Below are 24626 nucleotides of genomic sequence, written 5' to 3'. Positions count from 1 at the left end.
AGCACCTTCTCAGTCGTAATTTTCACTGCATGTACTTCACTTCCTTGACACTCTAGAATGTCCGGTATACTGCAGACGTCTTCCACTGTGAAGACCAATGCAAAATATGCATTCAGTTCCTCTGCCATCTCTGCGTCTCTCATTACAATATCTCTGTCATTTTCTATTGGTCCTATATCTACCCTCGACTCTCTTTTATCCTTTATACACTTAAAAAAGCTTTTAGTATCTTCTTTGATATTAGTTGCCAGCTTCCTTTCATAATTCATCTTTTCCTTCCGAATGACCTTCTTAGTTTCCTTCTGCAAGTTTTTAAAAGCTTCCTAATCCTCTATCTTCCCACTTGCTTTGGCTTTCTTGTATGCCCTCTCTTTTGCTTTTTACTTGTGAGCCACCGTAGTGTCCTTCTTCCATTTGAAAATTTCTTTTTATTAGGAATATATCGGTCTTGCACTTCCCTCATTTTTCTTGAAGAAACACCAGCCATTACTGCTCTGCTATCTTTTCTGCTAGTGTCCATTTCCGGTCAATCTTAGCCAGTTCCCCTCTCATGCCATTGTAATTTCCTTTATTCCACCGAAATACCGACACTTTGGAATTCAGTTTCTCTCTCTCAAATTTCAATGTGAACTCGATCATATTGTGATCACTGTTCCACAAGGGTTCCTTAACCTTAAGCTCTCCTATCACCTTCAGATCTTCCTTTAGCCAAGTTTTAGGGGTAGTCACAATGTCATACTTGCCAGTCTGTAGCTGAATTTCAAGATCGTCCATTTTCCTTCTTGTGCTGCATGCTTTCAAATCCAACACTCTCAGTCCAGTATTTGTTGCTTTCAGTTTTAACTACACAATGCCTCTATTGCCCTGTAACTCATCATGCCTGCCCTTTCTATCATCTCTGTTGCACGCTATCTTTGATTTATTTCTGTTTGTCCCTTCTTCAGACCTATCACTCCAGTTCCCATCCCCTTGCCAAATTAGTTTAAACCCTCCCTAACAGCTCTATTAAACCTGCCTGCTAGGATATTGGACCCTTTTAGTTTCAGGTGTAACCCGTCCTTTATGTACAGGTCGTACCTCCCCCAGAAGAGGCCCCAGTGACCAAGGAACCCGAAACCCTGCCCCCTACACCAGTCTCTCAGCCACACATTAATATGCCTGATCACGCTCTTCTTGTGCTCGTTAGCACGTGGCACAGGCAGCAATCCTGAGATTACCACCCTGGAGGTCCTGCTTTTCAGCTTCCTACCCAACTCCCTGTATTCTCTCTTCAGAACCTCCTCCCTTTTTCTACCTATGTCATTTGTACTTCTGGCTGTTCACCTTCTCCCTTCAGAATATTCTGCACCGTATCTGAGACATCCCGTACCCTGGCACCTGGGAGGCAACACACCATGTGGGTATCTCTATCAGGCTGAGAGAACCTTCCGTCTGTTCCCCTCACTATGGAATCCCCTACGACTACCGCATTCCTCATCTACTTCTCACCCTCTGCACCACAGAATCAGGCTCAGTGTCAGAGACCTGATCGCCGTGGTCATCTTCTGTCGTGCTACTCCACTCAACAGCGAGAGATAACGATTACTGAGGGGGATGGCCACAGGGGTGCTCTCTACTATCTGAGCTCTTCCCTTCCTTTCCCTGACACTCACCCACTTGTCTAACTCCTGCAGCCTCGGGGTGACTAACTCCTTGTAGCTCCTACCTATCTCCTGCTCACTCTCCCTAATAAGCTGCAGGTCATCAAGCCGCAGCTCTAGATCTTTAACACAGTCCCTCAGGAGCTGCATCTCGGTGCACCTGGCACAGATGTGGCCATCAGGGAGACTGAAAGATTCCCAGGATTCCCACATACGATAGCCAGAGCAAAGTACTAACCCTGTAGACATGTTCTCTGTTCCTCAAAAAATGCAAGAGAAAAGCAAAGCCCACTTACCCACTTACCTTGCTGAAGCCCGAATGAGCCAAAGCCCTACCATTCTGATTCAGACCACTCCGTCGATGACCGCTCCACCAGGCTGTGTTTCCCTTTTATACTGGAAACTTCCCTGCTCTCCAACACACAAGATCGGTGCATCGGTTATAGCTGAGTTCCCCGCGAAGCTTTCCCTTTTAAACTTCACTCCCAGACCTTTGCGCTGCCTCCTCTGTCATAGCTCTCCAACACATGATTGGTACGCTGGTTCACGAGGGGCCTAGTTTTATTTATTTAGAGATACAGCACAGAACAGGCTTTCCTGGCTCAAGGAGCCACACTTCCCAGCAACCTGCCTATCTATCCCTAATCTACTCACAAGACAATTTACAATGACCAATTAACCTACTAACTGGTAGACTTTTGGAATGTGTGTGGAAACCAGAGCACCCCCACATGGTCACAGGGTGAAAGTACAAACCTTCTTTCAGAGGATGCCGGAAATGAACTTGGAACTCTGACACCCTAGGCTGTAATGGTGTTGCATTAACAGCTATGTTACCGTGGCATATTTATCTAGATCGATAGACGCAGACTTTTTCTAAGGATAGGGCGACCAGAAATCTGAAGGTTAAGGTCAGAGAGGAAAGCTTTAAGTTAAAGTTTCTGTTCTTGCTCTGGTGAATTTTCAGAAACACATTGAGGAGCTGAAGAGAACATTGTCGAATGAGTATTCCAAATGGAGGAAGAAATTGGAAGAGGATGAAGAGTCAGCACTGAAGAAGATCGATGCAGAGAAGGACCGAGTGATCTCCCAGATCAAGATCTGCTCAGATTCACTGAGGGAAAAGATTAAAGAAGTTCAAATACTAGACAAAGAAGTGAAGTCTCAAGAGCACAAGGACCCTCTTTCCTTCATTCAGGTACTCAATGTGGTTCATTTTGATTCTCCCAGACAAACCCTCCCAGTATTTAGAACATTACAGCACAGTACAGGCTTCACAGCCCACAGTATTGTGCTGATCACTAACATCAATCTGCCCCTTCCTTCCTACATAACCCTTCATTTTTTAATCATCCATGTGCCTAAGACCTTCTTAAATGCCTCTAATGTATCTGTGTCTACCACCACCCCATGCACGCGACACTCTCTGTGTAAAAAAAAATCTATCTCTGATGTCCACTGTATATTTTCCTCCTATCAACTTATAATTATGGCCCCTCGTATTAGCTGTTTCCACCCTGCAAGAAAGTCTCTGGCTGCCTACTTGATCTTTGCCTCTTAATATCTTGTACACTAGATAGATAAGAGGGCAGATGGGTGTATAGATAGGTAGGGCAATAGAAGAATAATAAGTCAGTGGTCAGACATTCTCATTGCTGCCACTAGGAGGAAGATTCAGGAGCCTCAGAACCTAAACCACCAGGTTCAAGAACAGTTATTACCTCTCAACCATCAGAGTCATGACCCAGAGGGGATAACTTTACTCAGTTTCGCTTGCCCCATTATGGAAATGTTCCCACAACTAATAGACTCACTTTCAAGGATTCTTGGACCACAAAACATAGGAGCAGAATTAGGCCATCTAGCCCATTGAGTCTACTTCGCCATTCAATTATGGCTGATCCTTTTTTCTATCTCCTCCTCAACCCCAGTTCTTGGCCTTCTCCCCGTTACCTTTAATGCCAAGTCCAATCAAGAACCTATCAATCTCTGCCTTAAATACACCAAATGACCTGGCCTCCCTAGCTTCATGGAGCAACAAGTTCCACAGATTCACCACCCTTTAGCTAAAGAAATTTCTCTGCATCTCTGTTTTGAAAGGGCGCCCCTCTATTCTGAGGCTTTGCCCTCTTGTCTTAGATTCTCCCACCATGGGAAACATCCTTTCCACATCTACTCTGTCTAGGCCTTTCAACATTCGAAAGGTTTCAGTGAGATGCCCCTCCCCATCCTTCAGAATTCCAGCGAGTACAGGCCCAGAGCCATCAAACGTATGATAACCCTTTCATTCCTGGAATCATCCTTGTGAACCTCCTCTGGACCCTCTCCAATGCCAGCACATCTTTTATAAGATGAGGGGCCCAAAACAATTCACAATATTCAAATTGAGGCCTCACCAGTACCTTATAAAGCATCAGCATCACATTCCTGTTCTTGTATTCTAGACCTCCTGAAATGAATTCTAACATGGCATTTGCCTTCCTCTTCAGCTCATGTTCTTATATACATACACACACACACACACACACACACACACACACACACACACACACACACACACACACACACACACCACACACACACACACACACACACACACACACAGACACACCACACACACACCACACACACACCCTTCCCATATATACAATGAGATACAATGCAACACACACACACACACACACACACACACACCACACACATACACACCACACACACACCACACACACTCACACACACACACACACACTCACACACATACACACACACACACACCACACACATACACACACACACACACACCACACACACACACACACACACACACACACACACACACACTCACACACACCACACACACTCACACACATACACACACACACACACACACACACACACACACACACACACACACACATACATATATTTATTATTTCTTCTTTTTGTATTTGTACAGTTTTGTTGTCTTCTGCACTCTGCTTGAATGCCCCAGTTGATCAGTCTTTCATTAAATCTGTTATGGTTATTATTCTGTCGATTTATTAAGTATACCAATAAGAAACTGAATCTCAGGGTTGTATGTGGCGGCATGTATGTACTTTGATGATAAAATGTACTTTGAACTTTGTTCAGAATCCAATGGTAAAGAGGAAGAAGCCGTTTCTGAATCAGGGAGTGTGGCTCCTGAACAACTTCCCTGAGGGTGTGTGAAGATTGCTCCAGTTAAAGGGAGAGTGCAGTGCAGACAAATTATAACGTGTAAAGGCCAAAATGTGGTAGAGTGTGGTGTCAAGAGTTTATTGCTATCGTACTTTATTTGTTTTTTTAACAAAACAGCTTTGAGGTGGCCTCTGATCTGATTCAGACTATACTGAAGGTTGAAGCTCATTTAGCAGATGTCAGTATTTTGAATCTGTGGAATTCTTTGCCACAGGCAGCGGTGGAAGCCATGTCTTTCTGTATATTTAAGGGAAAGGTTGATAGATTCCTGACTGGTCAGGGTGTGAAGAGATACGGGGGAAAGGCAGGAGATTGGGGCTAAGAGGGAAATGGATCAGCCATGATGAAATGGCAGAGTAGTCCTGATGGGCCAAATGGCGTAATTCTGCTCCCTTGTCTTATGGCTTTTGTCAGCAGTGACACGACAGCACACCAGTTAGAAATGCAACCTCACACCTAGTAGGAACTGGGTCCAATTCTGAACTCGGCTACTGTCTGTACGGAGTTTACACCCACCCTCCCTTCCCCCCCCCCCCCCCCCCCCCCGCCGCTGTGACCAAGCACATCTTCTCCAGATGCTTGTATTCCATTCCACCTCCCAAGTAAGGAAGTAAAATGGCCGCCCTGCATTGCCTCTTATCTGTGAGTGAGAGATCAAAGTTCAATATAAAATTTTATTATCAGAGTATATACATGTCACCACATAAAACCCTAAGATTCCTTTGCTTGCGGGCAAATCTATAGAATTGTAAGTATAACATGATCAATGAAAGATCAACCGGAGTGCAGAAGACAGCAAACTACAAATGCAAATGTAAATAAATATCAATAAATAACGAGAACATGAAATAACAAGATAAAGAGTCCTTAAAGTGAGATTATTGGTTGTGGGAATATCTCAGTGGATGGGCAAATGAGTATAGTTATGCCCTTTTATTCTGGAGTCTGATGGTTGAAGGCTAGTAACTGTTCCTGAACCTGGTGGTGTGAGTCTTGAGGTTCTTGTATCCTCTACCTGATGACAGCAGTGAGAAGAGAGTATGACCTGGATGGTGCACATCTCTGAATATGGATGCTGTTTTCCTACAACGCTGTTTCATTTAGATGTGCTCAGTGGTTGGGAGGGCTTTACTGGGCCACTTGATAAGAAGGATTAAAGAAGAGTAAAGAAGGATTTGTGTCAATCTCATCATGGTCACTAGCCTCCTCGACATCCAGGATACCTTCAAAAGGTGATGCCTCAGAAAAGGCAGATTTATCGTTAAGGACCCCCAGCACTCATGACATGCCCTCTTCTCTTTGCTACCATCAAGAGGGAAGTACAGGAGCCTGAAGACACAAACCGAGTGTTTCACGATCAGCTTCTTTCCCTCTGCCATCAGATTTCTGAATGGGCTAATTACTTGATTTAATTGGCATGCAGAAGTTTGGGCACCCCGGTCAAAATTTGTATTACTGTGAATAGTTAAGCGAGTAGAAGATGAACGGATCTCCAAAGGTCATAAAGTTAAAGATGAAACATTATTTTCAACATTTTAAGCAAGATTAGTGTATAATTTTTGTTTTGTACAATTTTAGAGTGAAACAAAGGAAAGGAGCGCCATGCAAAAGTTTGGGCACCCCAAGAGATTTGAGCTCTTAGATAACTTTTACCAAGGTCTCAGGCCTTAATTTGTGTGTTAGGGCTATGGCTTGTTCACAGTCATCGTTAGGAAAGGCCAGGTGATGCAAATTTCAAAGCTTTATAAATACCCTGACTCCTCAAACCTTTTCCCAACAATCAGCAGCCATGGGCTCCTCTAAGCAGCTGCCTAGTACTCTGAATATTAAAATAAATGATGTTTTCACGTAGCCGTTTCCTCAGTTCGTAATGTAATTAAGGAATGGCAGTTAACAGGAATGGTGGAGGTCAAGTTGAGGTCTGGAAGACCAAGAAAACTTTCCAAGAGAGCCGCTTGTAGCATTGCTAGAAAAGCAAATCAAAACCCCCATTTGACTGCAAAAGGCCTTCAGAAAGATTTAGCAGACTCTGGAGTGGTGGTGCACTGTTCCACTGTGCAGCGACACCTGCACAAATATGACCTTCATAGAAGAGTCATCAGAGGAAAACCTTTCCTGTGTCCTCACCACAAAATTCTACATCAGAAGTTTGCAAAGGAACATCTAAATAAGCCTGATGCATTTTGGAAACAAGTCCTGTGGACTGATGAAGTTAAAATAGAACTTTTTGGCCACAATAAGCAAAGGTATGTTTGGAGAAAAAAAGGTGCAGAATTTCATAAAAAGAATACCTCTCCAACTGTTAAGCACGGGAAACATTTCACTGGTAGAGGGAAGAATAAATTCAATTAAATGCCAGCGAATTCTGGAAGCAAACATCACACCGTCTGTAAAAAGTTGAAGATGAAAAGAGAATGGCTTCTACAAGATAATGATCCTAAACACACCTCAAAATCCACAATGGACTACCTCAAGAGGTGCAAGCTGAAGGTTTTGCCATGGCCCTCACTGTCCCCTGACCTAAATGTCATCGAAAATCTGTGGATAGTCCTCAAAAGAGTAGTGCACGTAAGACGGTCCAAGAATCTCACAGAACTAGAAGCCTTTTGCAAGGAAGAATGGGCGAAAATCCCCCAAACAAGAATTGAAAGACTCCAGCTGGCTACAGAAAGCACTTACAAGCTGTGATACCTGCCAAAGGGGGTGTTACTAAGTACTGATCATGCAGGGTGCCCAAACTTTTGCTTGCCAATATATATATATATCTCGATCGATCTATCGACCGATTGACCTAGATATCGACTGACCTACCTAGATATCGATCTATAGATATATATCTTGTACTTTATATATGTTTCATTAGTATCCATTCCAATGTACTCCTGCTGCAAAACAAATGTCGTGAATTATGCTGGTGATATTAAATCTGATTCTGATTGTCACTTTATGCAAAGATGCAATAAAAAACTTACTTACAGCATTAGGATCTTTCACATGAATATCATAAATTAAGCAAAAATTATACATTTTTTACAAGAAAAATACACAAATAGAACAAAAAAAAACCAAAATCCATTTTTGTGTAGTGATCAGAGCTGTTATGCTACTACTACCCAATACACTTCTGGCATTTACTGCAGCAATGAAGGTCCTTTGTCTGTGGCAGTATTCAGGGCTCCCTCCATCATGTTAGTAGCTTGGTTTTCACCACTGTCAGTCATGCAAGTTTGGGGTGGAGATGCAGGAATACAGTTACATTCAGAAATACAAGGGTTCTTCATTGCCGCTCCTATTGCAGTTTTATTTTACTACCAATCAGGGTTGTTATTCTTGAGCTGAGGTAGAGGTCAAAGGGTGGCCTCTACCCTTTGACCTGTCTGGCATGGGTGATCCTACCAAGAGCCAAAGCATAAAGTCCTGAAAGCAGCCAACAAGCTCTCAGGATCATTGAGGCACGCAAGCCTTTAAACCCTATGATAAGGTTGGAGGAGAGTGGTTATAGTGTTACTAAATTGATGTTGTGATTAGGGTTTGCCAATTCATTCAAGAACTAAATGGCAGAAGGGAACACTCACAAAATGCTGGAGGAACTCTATCCTGCTGCCCATTTATTTGAATTTGTGTTGATTGATTTCTTCTCTTTTATTTAACAGGATGTGAAACAGCTTCTTTTAAGGTGAGTCTCAGATACACAGGCTCTGTTTCCAACTGGGCACTTCATTACGTGGGAGAGGAGTTCAGGGAGACATCGGTTGGGACAAGAAATCCAGTTAGTGACATTGCTAATCTCCTGGATAGAGACACACAGTGAGGGCCCACCACACCACTTCTAGACTGAACAAGGCATGAGTTTTATATTCCTCCTTATGTCGTCATCACCACTTCTCTTCTGGCCTGATGAAGGGTCTGAGCCTGAAAAGTCAACTATTTATTCCCTTCCACAGGTGCTGCCCAACCTGATGTGTTCCTCACTCAACTCTCAATGTTTTAGGAACAGCTTCTTTCCCTCTACATCAGATTTCTAAACATTGCCCATAAACACTCCCGCACTATTTCGCTCATTTTTTCACTACTTATCCATTTTTTTTAGAATTAGAATTTATGTTATCTCTTGCATCCATCTCACAACATGAGGGAGTAAAAATCTTTACGTTGCATCTCTGTCGCAATGTACAAGCAATGAGGAAGGGAAACATGGGAGGATATTGCCCATACACCAAAATTGTTTACATAATTGTTTTGTGTACCTGTATGTACAGTCAGATATACAATCAAATCAATGTGTATTGATGCATCTGATGGCCTGGTGAAAGACACTGTTTTGGAACCTGTCAGTCTAAGCCTTAATGATGCCATACCATTTGCCAGATGGAAGCAGCTAAAACAGTTTGTGGTTGGGGTGGCTGGAGTCCCTGATGATCCTTCAGGGCCTTCTTACACACCTGCTGCTGTAAATGTCCTGAACAGAGGAAAGTTCACGTCCACAGTTTTGCTGGGCTATCTGCATCACTCTCTGCAGTGCCCTGCGATTGAGGGTAGTACAGTTCCCATACCAGGCGGCGACACAGCCAGCCAGGATGCTGTCGATGGTGCCCCTGAGAAGGTCCTGAGGATTTGGGGATTTATGCCGAACTCCTTCAACCACCTGAGGTGAAAGAGGCGCTATTGTACTTTTTTCACCCAGTATGTACAGACCAGTTGAGGTCCTCAGTGATGTGTATACCGAGAAACATGAAACTACTCACCGTCTTCGAATATTCTTGTCGTAATTTATAGTAATTTTTATGTATTGCACTGTACTGTTGTCACAACGCAACATATTTGACAATATACATTCAGTGACCACCTTACTAGATATCTCCTGTACTTTACAAAGTGGCAATTGAGTGTATGTTCCTGGTATTCTGCTGTAAACCATCCATTTCAAGATTCAACATGTTGTGCATTCAGAGATGATCTTCTGTACACCACTGTTGTAACACATAGTTATTTGAGCTACTTTTGCCTTCCTGTCAGTTTGAAGTAATCAGGCCATTCTCCTCTGATCTCTCTCACTAACGAGGTGTCAACCATAGAACTTCCACTCACGAGATGTTTTTTGTTTTTCACACCATTCTCTGTAAACTCTGGAGACAGTTATGCATGAAAATCCCAGGAGATCAGCAGTTTCTGAGATACTCAAACCGACCTGTCTGGCATCAGCAGTCATTCCACAGTCAAAGTCACTTAGATCACATTTCTTTCCCCATTCTGATGTTTGGTCTGAACAACTGAACCTCTTGACCATATTTTCATGGTTTTCTGCATTGAGTTTCTGCCACATGATTGCCTGATTAGATATTTGCATTAATGAGCAGGTGTGCCCAATCAGGAGAGCACTGAGTGCAGATCAGTGATAATAAAACTGGTCCTAATTCTGAAGGAAGGAATCTCAGGAGAGATTTAGTAATGGTAGGTAAATTTAAGAGCTTACCTGACAAGAGTGAAATAGGTTTCACCATTTACCTTTAGAAGAATGGTTGGTAATGAGGGGATTGTGATTTTAAATTATGGGTATGCTGTGTTAGCACCAGAAGCATGGCTGCACTTGTGGGCTGCCCCCAGCACAACCTCAGACTGTGTTGGGCGTTGACACAAACAAGGCATTTCACTGTATGGTTTGATGTATATGCGATACATAAAGCTAATCTTGAAATTAATTAGTTAAGAGTAAAAGGAGTGTTAGAAAACACTCCTTCACTCTTCTATTCCCCACTCTGACCTCTTACCTTTTTTCCTCATCTGCCTATAACCTCTCTCTGGTGCCCCTCCTCTTTTCCTTTCTCCCATGGTGCACTCTCCTCTCCTATCAGGTTCCTTCTTCTTAAGCCCTTTACCTTTTCCTCATATCACCTCTCAGCTTCTTACTTCATCCCCACTCCCCCACCCACCTGGCTTCAAGATTCAACATGTTGTGTATTCAGAGATGATCTTCTGTACACCACTGCTGTAACACATAGTTATTTGAGCTACTTCTGCCTTCCTGTCAGTTTGAAGTAATCAGGCCATTCTCCTCTGATCTCTCTCACTAACAAGGTGTTTTCAACCATAGAACTTCCACTCACGAGATGTTTTTTGTTTTTCACACCATTCTCTGTAAACTCTGGAGACAGTTACCCACCTATCACCTTTGTCGTGGTTTTTTGTGCCCCAGAGATGACCAAGAGACGCAGAAGATTCTTCAAGAAGGGTTAAACTTTAATTTGCAAATCAAAGCTGAGACAATCATTGAGCTATTCGCTGATTGCCCACCGATCTTTTGGACACAGCATTTTTTATAGCAATCTCCTGGTCCAGTTGCATTAGCATATGTAATCGATCTATACATCTTTTGCCCCTATTGTTTTTACCCATTGATTTAATCATGTTCTAATCTACATCTCTTTAGCTACCTCTCATTAACACACCATTGTCTTTTACATTCCTAAGATTTCATTCTCTAGCAAATAGCAAGTTTACATTCTTAATACTTCCTGACTTAATCATGTTCTAATCTACATCTCTTAGCTACCTTTCATTAACATTCTTAATATTTTATTCTCCTGCTAAATTGGGTACATACATAGCAAATAGCAAATTCAGAACTGACCAATGTTCTAATCTACATCTCTTTAGCTACCTTTAACACTACATTCCTAGGATTTCATTTTGGATACATGCATAGCAAGCTGACTACATAGTTTTGGTTACACAGCAAATAATACAACTTTTATACTCCATAATATTTTTATACTCCAATACCTTCTAGATTGTCCTCCTACTCCTCCCCCTCCCACCCCCACCTTTGTATTCTGGCATCTTCCCCCTTCCTTTCAGATCCCCACCCCCACCTTCTTATTCTGGCATCTTCCGCTTTCCTTTCAGATCCCCATCCCCACCTTTTCCTTTCAGATCCCCACCCCCACCTTCTTATTCTGGCATCTTCCCCCTTCCTTTCAGATACCCACCCCCACCTTCTTATTCTGGCATCTTCCCCCTTCCTTTCAGATACCCACCCCCACCTTTTCCTTTCAGATCTCTACCCCCACCTTCTTATTCTGGCATCTTCCCCCTTCCTTTCAGATCCCCACCCCCACCTTCTTATTCTGGAATCTTCCCCCTTCCTTTCAGATCCCCACCCCCACCTTCTTATTCTGGAATCTTCCTCCTTCCTTTCAGATCTTGATGAAGTGGCTTGGTGTGAAACATTGCCTGTTTATTCATTTCCATAGATGTTGCCTGACCTGCTGCATTTTGTGTGTCGTTACGTACTTCCAGAATCTGCAGAATCCCTTGTGCTTATTATTTCTAGAATCCACTGCCAGGAAGGCATTTCATTCTTTATTCTAAATAACAGTTTACATTATTTTGGCCATTTCAAGCCCCATCTATAGATTTGCTGACAACACCACTATTGTTGGCAGAATTTCAGATGGTGTGGAGAGAGCGTACAGGAGCGAGATTTATTAGCTAGTTGAGTGGTGTGGCAGCAACAACCTTGCACTCAACATCAGTAAGACCAAATAACTGATTGTGAACTTCAGAAAGTGTAAAACAAAAACACACACCAGTCCTCCTAGAGGGATCAGAAATAGAAAGAGTGAGCAAATTCAAGTTCATGGGTGTTGCTATCTCTGAGGGTCTATCCTGGACCCAACATGTCGATGCAGTTACAAAGAAGACATGACAGCGGCTATATTTCATTAGGAGTTTGGGGAAATTTGGTATATCACAAAGACACTCGTAAATTTCTACAGATATCCCGTGGAGAGCATTTTGGCTGGCTGCATCACAGTTTAGTATGGGGGGGGGGTGTTCCTGCACGGGATCAAAATAAGCTGCAGAGCATTGTAAACACAGTTAGCTCCATCAGGGGCACTAGTCTCCATAGTGAGAGAAATGATTAAATTAAAGACTGTACTTAAGGAGTCCATTTAGAATGTGCTGACACAGAAAGAGCGTGCAAAGCAACTTGCAGGGCAACGTATAAACCAATTTGCAAAATGAGGATGAAACAATAGCTTGCTGATTAAAGAAGCGATACGGGTAACGGGAAGACATGCTTAACGGTTGAACAATAACGGTCAAAATGCGCTGAGGCTGATAAGTGGGCCAAAGGGTAATCACATTTGTAATTTTGTAATGAGATTAAGGAAGAATGTCTGCACCTCACATGGGTGCAACTCACAAAGTCGTAAACAAGTAGGGTATAAAAAACTGTGCAAAGTGTAATTCGGCACTCAATCTAGCAGGAGCTGGTTGGGTCCGACTCTGCAGACTCGAAAAATAAAGTTTACCGTTCTGCAAATTGCTGAGACTCAGTGTGTTTCTGACAACGTGGGGGCTCGTCCGGGATCCACACTCCGGCCGCGGTGGACACGAGGAAGGACATCGGAGACGGTGCACCCCGCCGAGTTTGGCGGTCCCTGACTCCTTGCACGTTGCTCCGACGCGGCTTGAGCGAGTGATATCCGGACAGCGCAGAGCGGTAAACGGGGAGAAGGGGACAGTACCTGGTACTGGAAGTCCCCAGGACGCACCGGGTAAGTGCCTACTATTATAGTAGAAGGGTGCGGGAATAAAGTTTACCGTTCTGCAAATTGCTGAGACTCAGTGTGTTTCTGACAGTATCCAGGACATCTTCAAGGAGTGAAGCCTCAAAAAGGCAGCATCCATCATTAAGGACACCCATCACCCAGGTCATGCCTTGTTCTATTGCTACCATCAGGAATATATGTGTATATATTTACTGTAATTTGTGTTTTTTTCTCTATTATTATATATTGCATTATACTGCTACTGCAAAGATAACAAATTTCATCATGTATGTCTGATTCTGACTCATTGCAGGTGTTCTCAACTGGGTAATGATGTAAAAGCTTCGGGAGGAACTACACAGTATAGATCCAATAACTATGTCTATGTGAATCCAAGTCAGCCCTCCATGAGGAATTACTGGTATGAGATTGAAGCCCACATCTTGCCTAACATGATGCATGAGATCTTGAGAATCATTGAAACTATGGAAGATGGGAAAATCTAGAGCAGGGGTTCCCAACCCTTTTGGTGCACGGACCAATACTTTTAAACGCGGGGTCTATGGACTCCAGAGTGGGAACGCCTGATTTAGAGAAACCCCATTTATTCTCCTCGCGAGGCTGAATAAGGGATTTGATAGAGGCACTTAAAATCATGAAGAATTCAAACAGTGCAGATAGACAGTTATGTTTGTGGAGCGGTCAAAAAGGAGATAGAGTTTCATGTTGATTGGCAGAATAGGAGATAAATATTTTTGTACACAGAGTGATTAGGATTTGGAATACATATCCAGGCTTAGAGGTGGCGAGAATTAAAATTTACTATTCAAAGGGGTTTGGATAATACAGACTTTGCAGAACTTTGGGAGAATCAGCAAATGGTGAATGACTGGATTTCACATAGTGCTAGTTTGGACCAAATAGGCTGAATGGCCTACTTCCATGTTGTGACTGACTGTGGGTGAAGTGTTACACGTTTAGCAGTCAGGAGAAATTGTGTGGATGAGATAATGAAATAACACTGGTCTGCAACATTTACTCATTCTCTGAGGCAGTGAGACTGCTATGGGCTTTGTGTCTCAGACTCCATGACGTTTTACTCCACTGTGTGATGAACTGAGGCTGTGGGCATGCTCCAGCTGCTCGGGGCTTTATATTTACGGACTCGCTTTTGTTCTGTCCTGAGTGCTGTTGCTTGCTTTTATCGTTTGCATGATTTGTGTTTTTTTCCCTCCTCCTGCACATTGGGTGTTGGTCTTTTTTTTTAATGGGTTCTTTCAGGTTTCTTGCTTTGCGGCTGCCTGTAAGCAGACGAATCTCAAAGGTTGTATAATTTATACATACTTCGATAATAAATGTATTTTGAACTTTGACTGTTAGACGGAAAGGGAGAATGATGTTATGAGAGGCATATTATAAGAGGAAATGTTCAGGTGGTCAGTGAAACCTCCCCCTAACAGGTGAGGAGTATGGAGGTTAAAGGGAATCTGAAGGAACACACTGCATTTGCAGGTAGCAGAGGCAATACTCGCTCAGCATTTAAAAGCTATCTGGACAAGTACTGGAATGCCAAGGCACAGAGATGATGGATCAAATGCTGGTAAATGAGATAAATGTATATGGGTACTTGATAATCAGCTTAGTCAATGGGCCGAAGACACCTGCCAACACCCAGGTCACATCACATGTGAAGCGCTGGCAGTGATACACTGTTCACTTTTGAACTTGTGTCATAATTGCACCTTGTTAATTTGTTAAAATTTATTTGCAGTAATGTTACTTTAGATTTTGTGTGTGTGTGCGTGCGTGCGTGCGCGGCGCACGTGGTGGTGTAGTGGTCAGCACAACACTTTGCAGTGCAGGCAATTCGGGTCCAATTCCCGTCACTGCCTGTAAGGAGTTAGTACATTCTCCCCATGACTACATCTCCTGTTTCCTCCCACAGTCCAAAAACGTACCCGATTAGTATGTTAATTAGTTATTGTAAATTGTCCCGTGATTAGGCAAGGATTAAACCAGTGGGTTGCTGTGTGGCTTGGCTCGAAGGGCCAGGAGGGCCTGTTCCATACTGTACCTCTATAAATAAAATGATGATGCCCTGTGTTGTGGACCTTGGTCTAGAGGAATGTTGTTTCTTTTAGCAATAAACGAGAACTTGAACTTGAATTCGAGATACATAGTACAGTCCAGCACAGTACGGGCCCTTTGGCCTAAGATGATGTACCAACCTCTATAAATCTACTTCACACCTTCCATCCCTTCCCTCCTACACAGCCCATAACTCTCCATTTTTCATACAAGTGACAGAGAGCCTCTTAAGCATGGCCAACATATCGGCCTCTACCACCACCCTTGACAGGCCACCATCACAGTCTGTGTATAAATAAATAAATAAATAAATAACACCTACCTCTGACATCTCCCCTAAACCTTCCTAAACTCACCTTCAAGTGAGTCCTCTGGTATCGACCATTGGCAATACCAAACAGCGTAAAATGACTGCTTATTAAATAACTGTTTTATCATTGCTTTCATTTTAGGTACGAAGAGCCAGCTTACAATATGGGATACAATGCCACTAGAGGTTTAAAAAATAGCCACAGGAATCCAAATCAATCCTTCAATCAGAGGCCCAGGTATGAGTCTGAAACCCATGTCTTGCCTCAAGTGATTCCGTGGGATCATGATACTGTGTGAAACATGGCAAAGTCTCAAGGTATTTCTCTGCCAACAAGTATCACTGTCAAGAGAGTTAGAACATGGAAAGCTACAGCACATTACAGGCCCTTCGGCCCACAATGTTGTGCCAACCATGTAACCGACTCTAGAAACTGCCTAGAATTTCCCTACCACATAGTCCTCTATTTTTCTAAGTTCTATGTACCTATCTAAAAGTCTCTTAAAAGACCCTATTGCATTGACCTCCACTATAGTTGCTGGCAGTGCATTCCATGCCCCCCCCCCCACTCTCTGCATGAAAAACTGACCTTTGACATCCCATTTGTACCTCCTTCCAAGCACCTTAAAACTATGCCCCCTCATGTAAGCCATTTCAGCCCTGGGAAAATGCCTCTGACTATCCACATGATCAGTGCCTCTCATCATCTTATACACCTCTATCAGGTCACCTCTCATCCTCCGTCACTACAAGGAGAAAAGGAGGAGTTCACTCAACCTATTCTCATAAAGCATGCTCTCCAATCCAGAAAATATCCTTGTAAATCTCCTCTGCACTCTCTCTATAGTAACCACATCCTTCCTGTATTGAGATGACTAGAACTGAACACAATATTCCAAGTGAGGCCTAACTAAGTTCTTGTATAGTTTTAACATTACCTCACGGCTCTTGAACTCGATCCCACGGTTGATGATGCCATCACACCATATACTTTCTTAATAACACTGTTAACTTACGCAGCAGCTTTGAGTGTCCTATGGACATGGACCCCAAGATCTCTCAGATCCTCCACACTGCCAAGAGTCTTACCATTAATATTCTTTCTTCAAATTTGACCTCCCAAAATGAATCACTTCACACTTATCTGAGTTGAAGTCCATCTGCCACATTTCAGCCCAGTTCTGCATCCTATTGATGTCCTGCTGTAATCTCCGACAGCCCACCACACTATCCAAAACACCCCCAGCCTTTGAGTCATCAGCAAACTTACTAACCCATCCCTCCACTTCTTCATCCAAGTCATTTACAAAAATCACAAAGAGGTGGGTCCCTGAACAGCTCCCTGTGGAACGCCACTGGTAGCCGAATTTCATGTAGAATACGATCCACATTTTGCCTTCTGTGGGCAAGCCAATTCTGGATCCACAAAGCAAGGTCTCCTTGGACCCAATGCCTCTTTAGTTTCTGAAGGAGCCTTCCATGAGGAATATTATCAAATGCCTTACTGAAATCCATATACACTACATCCACTGCTCTACCTTTATCAATGTATTTTGTTACATCCTCAAAGAATTCAATCAGGTTTGTAAGGCATGGCCTTTCCTTGACAGAGCCATGCTGACTATCCCTAATCTGATTATGTCTCTGCAAATGTTCATAAATCCTGCCTCTCAGTTTGTTCTCCAACAACTTGGAAATAGGTACCGAGGAGATGTCAGGGGTAACTTTATCCACACAGAAAATGGTGGATATGTGGAGTGCACTGCCAGTAGCGGTGGAAGCGGATACAATAGGGTCTTTCAAGAGCCTCTCAGATTGGTACATTGAGAACAGAAAAATAGAGAGCCATGCGGTGGGGAAATTCTCGGCAGTTTCTAGAGTAGGTTACATGGTCAGCACAACATTGTGGGCCGAAGGGCCTGTAATGTGCTTTGGATTTCTATGTTTCTATGTTTGCTCTTTTCCGTAGATGCTGCCTAGCCTGCTGAGTTCCTTCAGCATTTTGTGGGATTGCTTTGATTTCCTGCATCTGCAGATTTTCTCTTGTTTGTGATACTCAGTAAATCCAAGAACCATATTAGAATCAATGACAGACCGCCAGGCTTGCAACCAGTGTGCAAGACGACAAACTGTGCCAATAGAAAAGAGAACGATAATAATAAATAAGCAATAAAAATTGAGAACATGAGATGAAGAGTCCTTGAAAGTGAGTCCATAGGTTGTGGGAACAGCCCAGTGATGGGGTAGGCGAAGTTGAGTGGTTGACCCACTAATTCAGAGCCTGAAGGTTGAGGGGCAATAACTGTTCCTGAACATGGTGGTGTGAGTCCCGAGGCTCCTGTACCTTCTTCCTGATGGCAGCAGTGAGAAGAGAGCATGATTTGGGTGATAGGGGATGTGTCTGATGATAGTTGTTGTTATGACAGCGCTCCTTGCAGATGTGCTCAATGTAGTTGTTCTTGAACCTGGTGGCCTGAGACTGCTGACTTCTTCACCTCCTGTCTGGTGGTAGCTGTAAGAAGATGGCATGGCCCAGATTGTGGAAGATCACACATTTACACTAGGGCCAATTTATAACAGCCCATTCACCTGGAAACAAGCATACCTTTGGGATGTGGGAGGAAAGTGGAGGCCCAGGGAAGAACTTAAGATTACGCAGGTTCTTGTGTTAATTATTTGTTATGTTTAGGTTTCCAAATGGAAATTAATAAAACTATTGTTCACTCTATCTTTATAGGATCTCACAATCTCAGGATATCACTCTAAACTTTGATGAACTCACTAGAGAGATCGCAAGTCTAATGAATGAATATCAAAACTTCCAGACAATCATAGTGAATGCTATATATAATGTGTCTGGTCAGCTCAGAAGCTTTCTGTGGACCTAAAATAGCACCATGACTGTGACTTGGAATTTTGGTAACTATATCTATGTAATTAAAGAGTAGGAGCTCCTTGATGTGTTGGAACTGTGTTTTTGTGCATGGTGTGAGGTGACTGAGGGCATCACAGGAGAAAACAGAACACACGGAACAGTCGTCATCTGTTGGGGGCTTCTGTACTCAGTGAATCATCTCTCTCCCCTCTCCCATCCCTCACTATCGCCTTTCAGCATTGTCTCTCCCCTCCCCTTCCCCTGCCCTATCCCCCTTCCTCTCCCACTCTCCCCATCTCTCCCCTCCCCCTCGGCCCCCCTCTGTCCACCCGTCCCCTTGCCCCAGGTACCATCTCTCCGCCCTCTCCTCCTGTCTGCCTCTCTCCCATCCTCCCCCTGTACACCACCTCCCTCCCCTTCCTCCATCCTCTCCCTCCCTTCTCTCCCCTTCTCCTGTCTTCCCCCTTTCCTCTACCACACTCCCCATCTCTCTCCATCCCTCCCTCCCTCTCCTCCCTCTCTCTTGCTTTCTCCTCACCCTCTCTCCCCATCCCCCTCCCCTTCTCCACCCTCTTCCCCTCCCCCTCTTTTCTCCCCCCCCTCTGTCTGTCTGTCTCTCTCCTCCTCTCCCTCATTGATGGGGGAGAGTTTGCTGCTGATTCTTGAGAACTCCATAAAAGATGACACAGCAGACTTTATCATCGCAAATTAGTGACTTGTGTTGTTATGTCTTCCCCCTCACTGTGAAAGGGTGATGCCTTGTTGTCCCTGTATTGGGAGTTGAGAGAGCCTGTGGTATGTTGAATTGCCAGGTGAACAATCAGTTTATGTTGTACTGCAGATCATGGTCTTTCTTGGGGGCTTTGCTATTTGCTTGGTGGGTGGAAGGTCCTGATGCTTTAGGCTGAATTAAGTGAGGGGGGGGGGGGGTAGGGTGCCTGTTGCTTTGCTGCTGCTTGTGTGTGTGTGTGTGTGTGGGGGGGGGGGAGTACGGGATCTTTAGGGTTCTCATGTTTTACTGTCACTCACTCTTTGGGGCACCCTTCTTTTTCATAGGTGTCTGCGAAGAACAAGAATATCCGGATGTATATTGGATACATGTCTCTGATATTAAATGGAACTATTGAAGCCTTTTGTCAGGGTGGATTGCAGGGTTGCAATATCAAGTGAGTGGCAGTGTGGCTCACTGGGTTGGAAAGGCCTGTTATGGGCAGTATTGCTAAAATAAAAAAAATACAAAGTATAGACACAAGTACATACATACATATATATACACAAAGCGCGTGCGCGCACACACACACGCATGCACGCATTAACTGTACATTTGAATATACAGAACGAATCTGGAATTTTATAAGACCTTTAATGAAATGCTTAAATCACAACTTTGTCAAACTTTCACTGATTCTATATCTTCTGGGAATCTTCCAAAAACTTTTTATGAGACATTAATTTCATTGATTCCTAAAAAAGGAAAAGATTTGTCTGAATGTGCCTCTTATAGACCAATTTCCCTATTGAATGTGGATTTTATAATTCTCTCTAAGATTTTAGCTAATAGACTTGAGAGTACTTTACCTGCTGTTATCTCAAATGATCAAACTGGATTTATTAAAAATAGGTATTCACATTTTAATATTTGAAGATTGTTTAATATTATTCCTCAGTCAAATAATCTGAATGTGTTGTTTCTCTTGATGCAGAGAAAGCTTTTGACAGGGTGGAATGGCCTTATTTGTTTCAGGTTTTGGAGAGGTTTAACTTTGGTCCGGGATTTATTTCCTGGATCAAACTGATTTATCATGCCCCGGTGGCTACAGTTATAACGAACAATCAAAAATCTCCTTATTTTAGATTGTAGAACATAGAATTGTACAGAACATTACAGGCCCTTCGGCCCACAATGTTGTGCTGACTCTCAAACCCTGCTTCCCATATAACCCCCCACCTTAAATTCCTCCATATACCTGTCTAGTAGTCTCTTAAACTTCACTAGTGTATCTGCCTCTACCACTGACCCAGGCAGTGCATTCTTCGCACCAACCACTCTCTGAGTGAAAAACCATCCTCTAATATCCCCCTTGAACTTCCTTCCCCTTACCTTAAAGCCATGTCCTCTTGTACTGGTGCCCTGGGGAAGAGGCACTGGCTGTCCACTCTGTGTGTTCCTCTTAATATCTTGTATATGATGTCTCCTCTCATCCTGCTTCTCTCCAAAGAGTAAAGCCCTAGCTCCCTTAAACTCTGATCATAATCCTTACTTTCTAACCCAGGCAGCATCCTGGTAAGTCTCCTCTGTACCCTTTCCAATGCTTCCACATCCTTCCTATAGTGAGGCGACCAGAACTGGACACAGTACTCCAAGTGTGGCCTAACTAGAGTTTTACAGAGCTGCATCATTACATCATGTCTCTTAAACTCTGTCCCTCAACTTATGAAAGCTAACACCCCATAAGATTTCTTAACTACCCTGTCTACCTGTGAGGCAACTTTCAGGGATCTGTGGACATGTACCCCCAGATTACTCTGCTCCTCCACACTACCAAGTATCCTGCCATTTACTTTGTACTCTGCCTTGGAGTTCCTCCTTCCAAAGTGTACCACCTCACACTACTCCGGGTTGAACTCCACTTCTCAGCCCACTTCTGCATCCTATGAATGTCTCTCTGCAATCTTTGACAATCCTATATATTTATATAATAGATACAATTATATAGAGGAACTTGTCAGGGTTGCCCTCTTAGCCCTTTATTATTTAATTTGGTTTTAGAACCGCTTGCTATTGCTCTTCGGGATTCTAACTCTGTTCAGGGTATTAAGAGATGGAATAAATTACATAAGGTTTCGTTATATGCAGATAATTCATTAGTTTGTATTTCAGACCCTTGGAAATCTATTCCCTCTATGATATCCATATTTACTGAATTCAGTATTTTCTCTGGATATAAAATAAATTTACTTAAAAGTGAATTGTTTCCTATTAATAATTATTCTGATTATTATGATCAAATACCTTTTAATATTGCTATATCTTGGTATTAAAATTACTAAAAATTTTAAAGATTTATATAAGTATAATTTTCTTCCTCTAATTGAATTTACAAAACAAATGCTTTCTAAGTGGTCGCCTATGACGATGTCATTAATTGAACGAATAAATGCTATAAAAATGGTAATTTTACCAAAATTTCTATATACGTTTCAAGCTGTTCCATCTTTTGTCCCGAAAATGTTCTTTGATAGAATAGATACTATGATCCTGTCATATATCTGGAATAATAAGTTACAGATTGGGTAAATTTTTATTGCAAAAATCAAAAAAAGATGGAGGATTGGCATTACCAAACATTAGATTTTATTACTGGGTAATTAATTTTCGTTATATTGCTTTTTGGATTTATGGTTTAGATAATCAGGACTGTCCGTCATGGTTGGACTTGGAGGAGAGCTCGGTGAGGGTTAGGGTTTTCTTCGGCTTCCTTACTGGCAGCTCCTCTTCCTTTTTTGTTTTCTAGGATTGGTAGACAAGATTTTAGTCCCATTGTTAGACATGCATTAAAAATTTGGTTTCAGTTTCACAGATTTTTTGATTTGAATAACTTTGTTCTCTCTAGTAATATCCATCTCAACTTTTTTTAAGCCATCAATTCTGCATAAAGCCTTTTTAATATGGAAAACTAAGGGAATAAAAACTTTTTTAGATTTGTTTTTAGAGAACTCTTTAATGCCTTTTTCGAAGCTAGTGGATAAATATGATATATCTAACGCACAATTTTTTAGATATTTACAAGTTAGGAATTTTTTATGAGATTTATTACCGAACTATCCATTTGCTCATTTACCAAATATGATAGATGTTATTTTTCAGCTTAAGTCAAGTCAAGTCACTTTTATTGTCATTTTGACCATAGCTGCTGGTACAGTACATAGTTAAAATGAAACAGCGTTTTTCAGGACCATGGTGTTACATGACACAGTACAAAAACTAGACTGAACTATGTTTAAAAAAACAACACAGAGAAAGCTACACTAGACTACAGACCTACACAGGACTGTGTAAAGTGCACAAAAACAGTGCAGGCATTACAATAAATAATAAACAGGACAAAGAATCTCAAAAAGGATTGATAGCCATTATATATAAACGGCTTATGGATTTACAAATGATGTCTAATGATAAGGTTAAACGTGTTTGGGAATTGGAACTTCGGGAGTCACTTTCAGATGATCAATGGAATAAAATTTATCATTTAGTCAACCATTCATCCATTTGCACCCATCACTCCTTGATTCAGTTCAAGGTAGTGCACAGGGTGCATATGTCAAAAGATAAACTAGCGCATATTTTTTCTAATATAAATCCCACCTGTGATAGATGTAATGCTGAGGTGGCTACCTTAACTCATATGTTTTGGTCTTGTATAAAATTAAATAATTTTTGGAGAGATGTTTTTAGAACGTTATCCAAAGTCATAGGTTTGGACCTACAACCTAATTCACTTACGGCAATCTTTGGGATCACACCGAAGGAAGCAGGAAATGTTTCTGCTTCTGCTCAATGTATTATAGCTTTTTCAACTTTATTGGCCAGGAGAGCTATTTTGTTGTATTGGAAAGATCCTCATCCACCTACTATTTTTTTTTTGGCTCTCCTCCATTATGTGGTGTTTAAGCTTGGAGAAAATTAGAAGTTGGACATTTGATACACCTTTTGAACTTGAGCAAATCTGGCAACATTTCATTCAATATTTTCATATGATTTAAATTTTCTTTTTTTTTACCTTTTTTTCCACTTTTTTAGGTAATCTTCTTTCTTCTTCTCCGTGACTTTTCAGATTTTACCGGAAGGATTTTTCCCCTTTTTTTTGTAATTATATCCTCAAATAGAATGTCTAGTCTTTTTTTTGTTTTAGGTTAGTTTAGTGTTTTTTTTCTTTTTCTAAATAATGGCAATTTTTGATTTTTTTCTTGAATTGTTAAGAGGAGTTGTGGATATTGAGGAGCCAGTATTATACTATATATGATTTTGACAGTGTACACTCCTTGTTTGTTGTTAATACTTCTATTGGAATATGTATTTGATATAACTTCTCTGATTTGTATTTGTCTTTATATAAAGATTAAAAATGAAAGATCATGACCAATGCATCCATTATCTCTTCAGCAACCTCTCTCAGGACTCTGGGATGTCGTCCATCTGGTCCAAGTGACCAATCCAACTTAAGACCCTTGAGTTTGCCCAGCAATTTTTCCTTTTTTTCTAGTAATGGTACTCCCTCCTGCTTCCTGACACTCGTGAACCTCTGGCACACTGCTGGTGTCTTCCACAGATACAAAGTAAGCTTATCTGCCATTTCTTTGTCCACCGTTACTACTTCACCAGCTTCACTTTCCAGGGGTCCAATGTCTACTCTCACCTCCCCTTTGCTCTTTATATCACTTAAAAAATGTTTGGTATCCTGCTTTATATTATTGGCTAGTTTGCCGTCATATTTAATCTTTTCCTTCTTGTAGACTTTTAGTTGCCTTTTGTTGGATTTTACAAGGCATATAAGGTAGCAACAGTGAGTGGTAAATTGGATGATTGGGATGCTTTTAAGATCCAACAAAAGGCAACCTTACATACCTTTTCCTTGGCTGTTATGCATTCCTTAACTTCCTTTGTCAGCCAGTTGCCTACCTCTGCCATTTGAGAACTTCTTCCTCTGTGGGACATAACTATCCTGCCCCTTCTGAACTTTTCCCAGAAACTTCAGCCATCACTGCTCTGCTGTCGTCCCCAACAGTATCCTCCAATCCACCTGGGCAAGCCCATCTCTCATGCTTCTGTGATTCCCTTTATTCCATTGCAATACTGATCCATCTCCCTCTCCCAATCAATCCTACCTCTTAAGGGTTCCTTTACATTAAGTTCCCTAACAAGATCTGGGTTACTAGAC

The 24626-nt window shown here is 42.2% G+C and overlaps 1 protein-coding gene across 1 annotated transcript in view; it reads left to right on the top strand.

Moving 5' to 3' along the window:
* LOC132393566 (E3 ubiquitin/ISG15 ligase TRIM25-like) overlaps positions 1-23827 on the top strand; it is a 29952-nt gene extending 6125 nt beyond the window's left edge. Inside the window, exons 3-8 of the mRNA XM_059968994.1 lie at positions 2608-2838; positions 8513-8535; positions 13728-13835; positions 15955-16050; positions 18550-18731; positions 19744-23827. Coding sequence (XP_059824977.1) covers positions 2608-2838; positions 8513-8535; positions 13728-13835; positions 15955-16050; positions 18550-18700 — 609 coding nt within the window. The 3' untranslated portion in view covers positions 18701-18731; positions 19744-23827. The remainder of the gene's footprint in view (positions 1-2607; positions 2839-8512; positions 8536-13727; positions 13836-15954; positions 16051-18549; positions 18732-19743) is intronic.
* The last annotated feature ends 799 nt before the right edge of the window (positions 23828-24626 follow it).

This window comes from Hypanus sabinus, chromosome 4 (assembly GCF_030144855.1).
Source record: "Hypanus sabinus isolate sHypSab1 chromosome 4, sHypSab1.hap1, whole genome shotgun sequence".
Lineage (NCBI taxonomy): Eukaryota > Metazoa > Chordata > Chondrichthyes > Myliobatiformes > Dasyatidae > Hypanus > Hypanus sabinus.
Note: the sequence above shows the minus strand (reverse complement) of the source record. Positions and strands in the feature narration are given on the sequence as shown.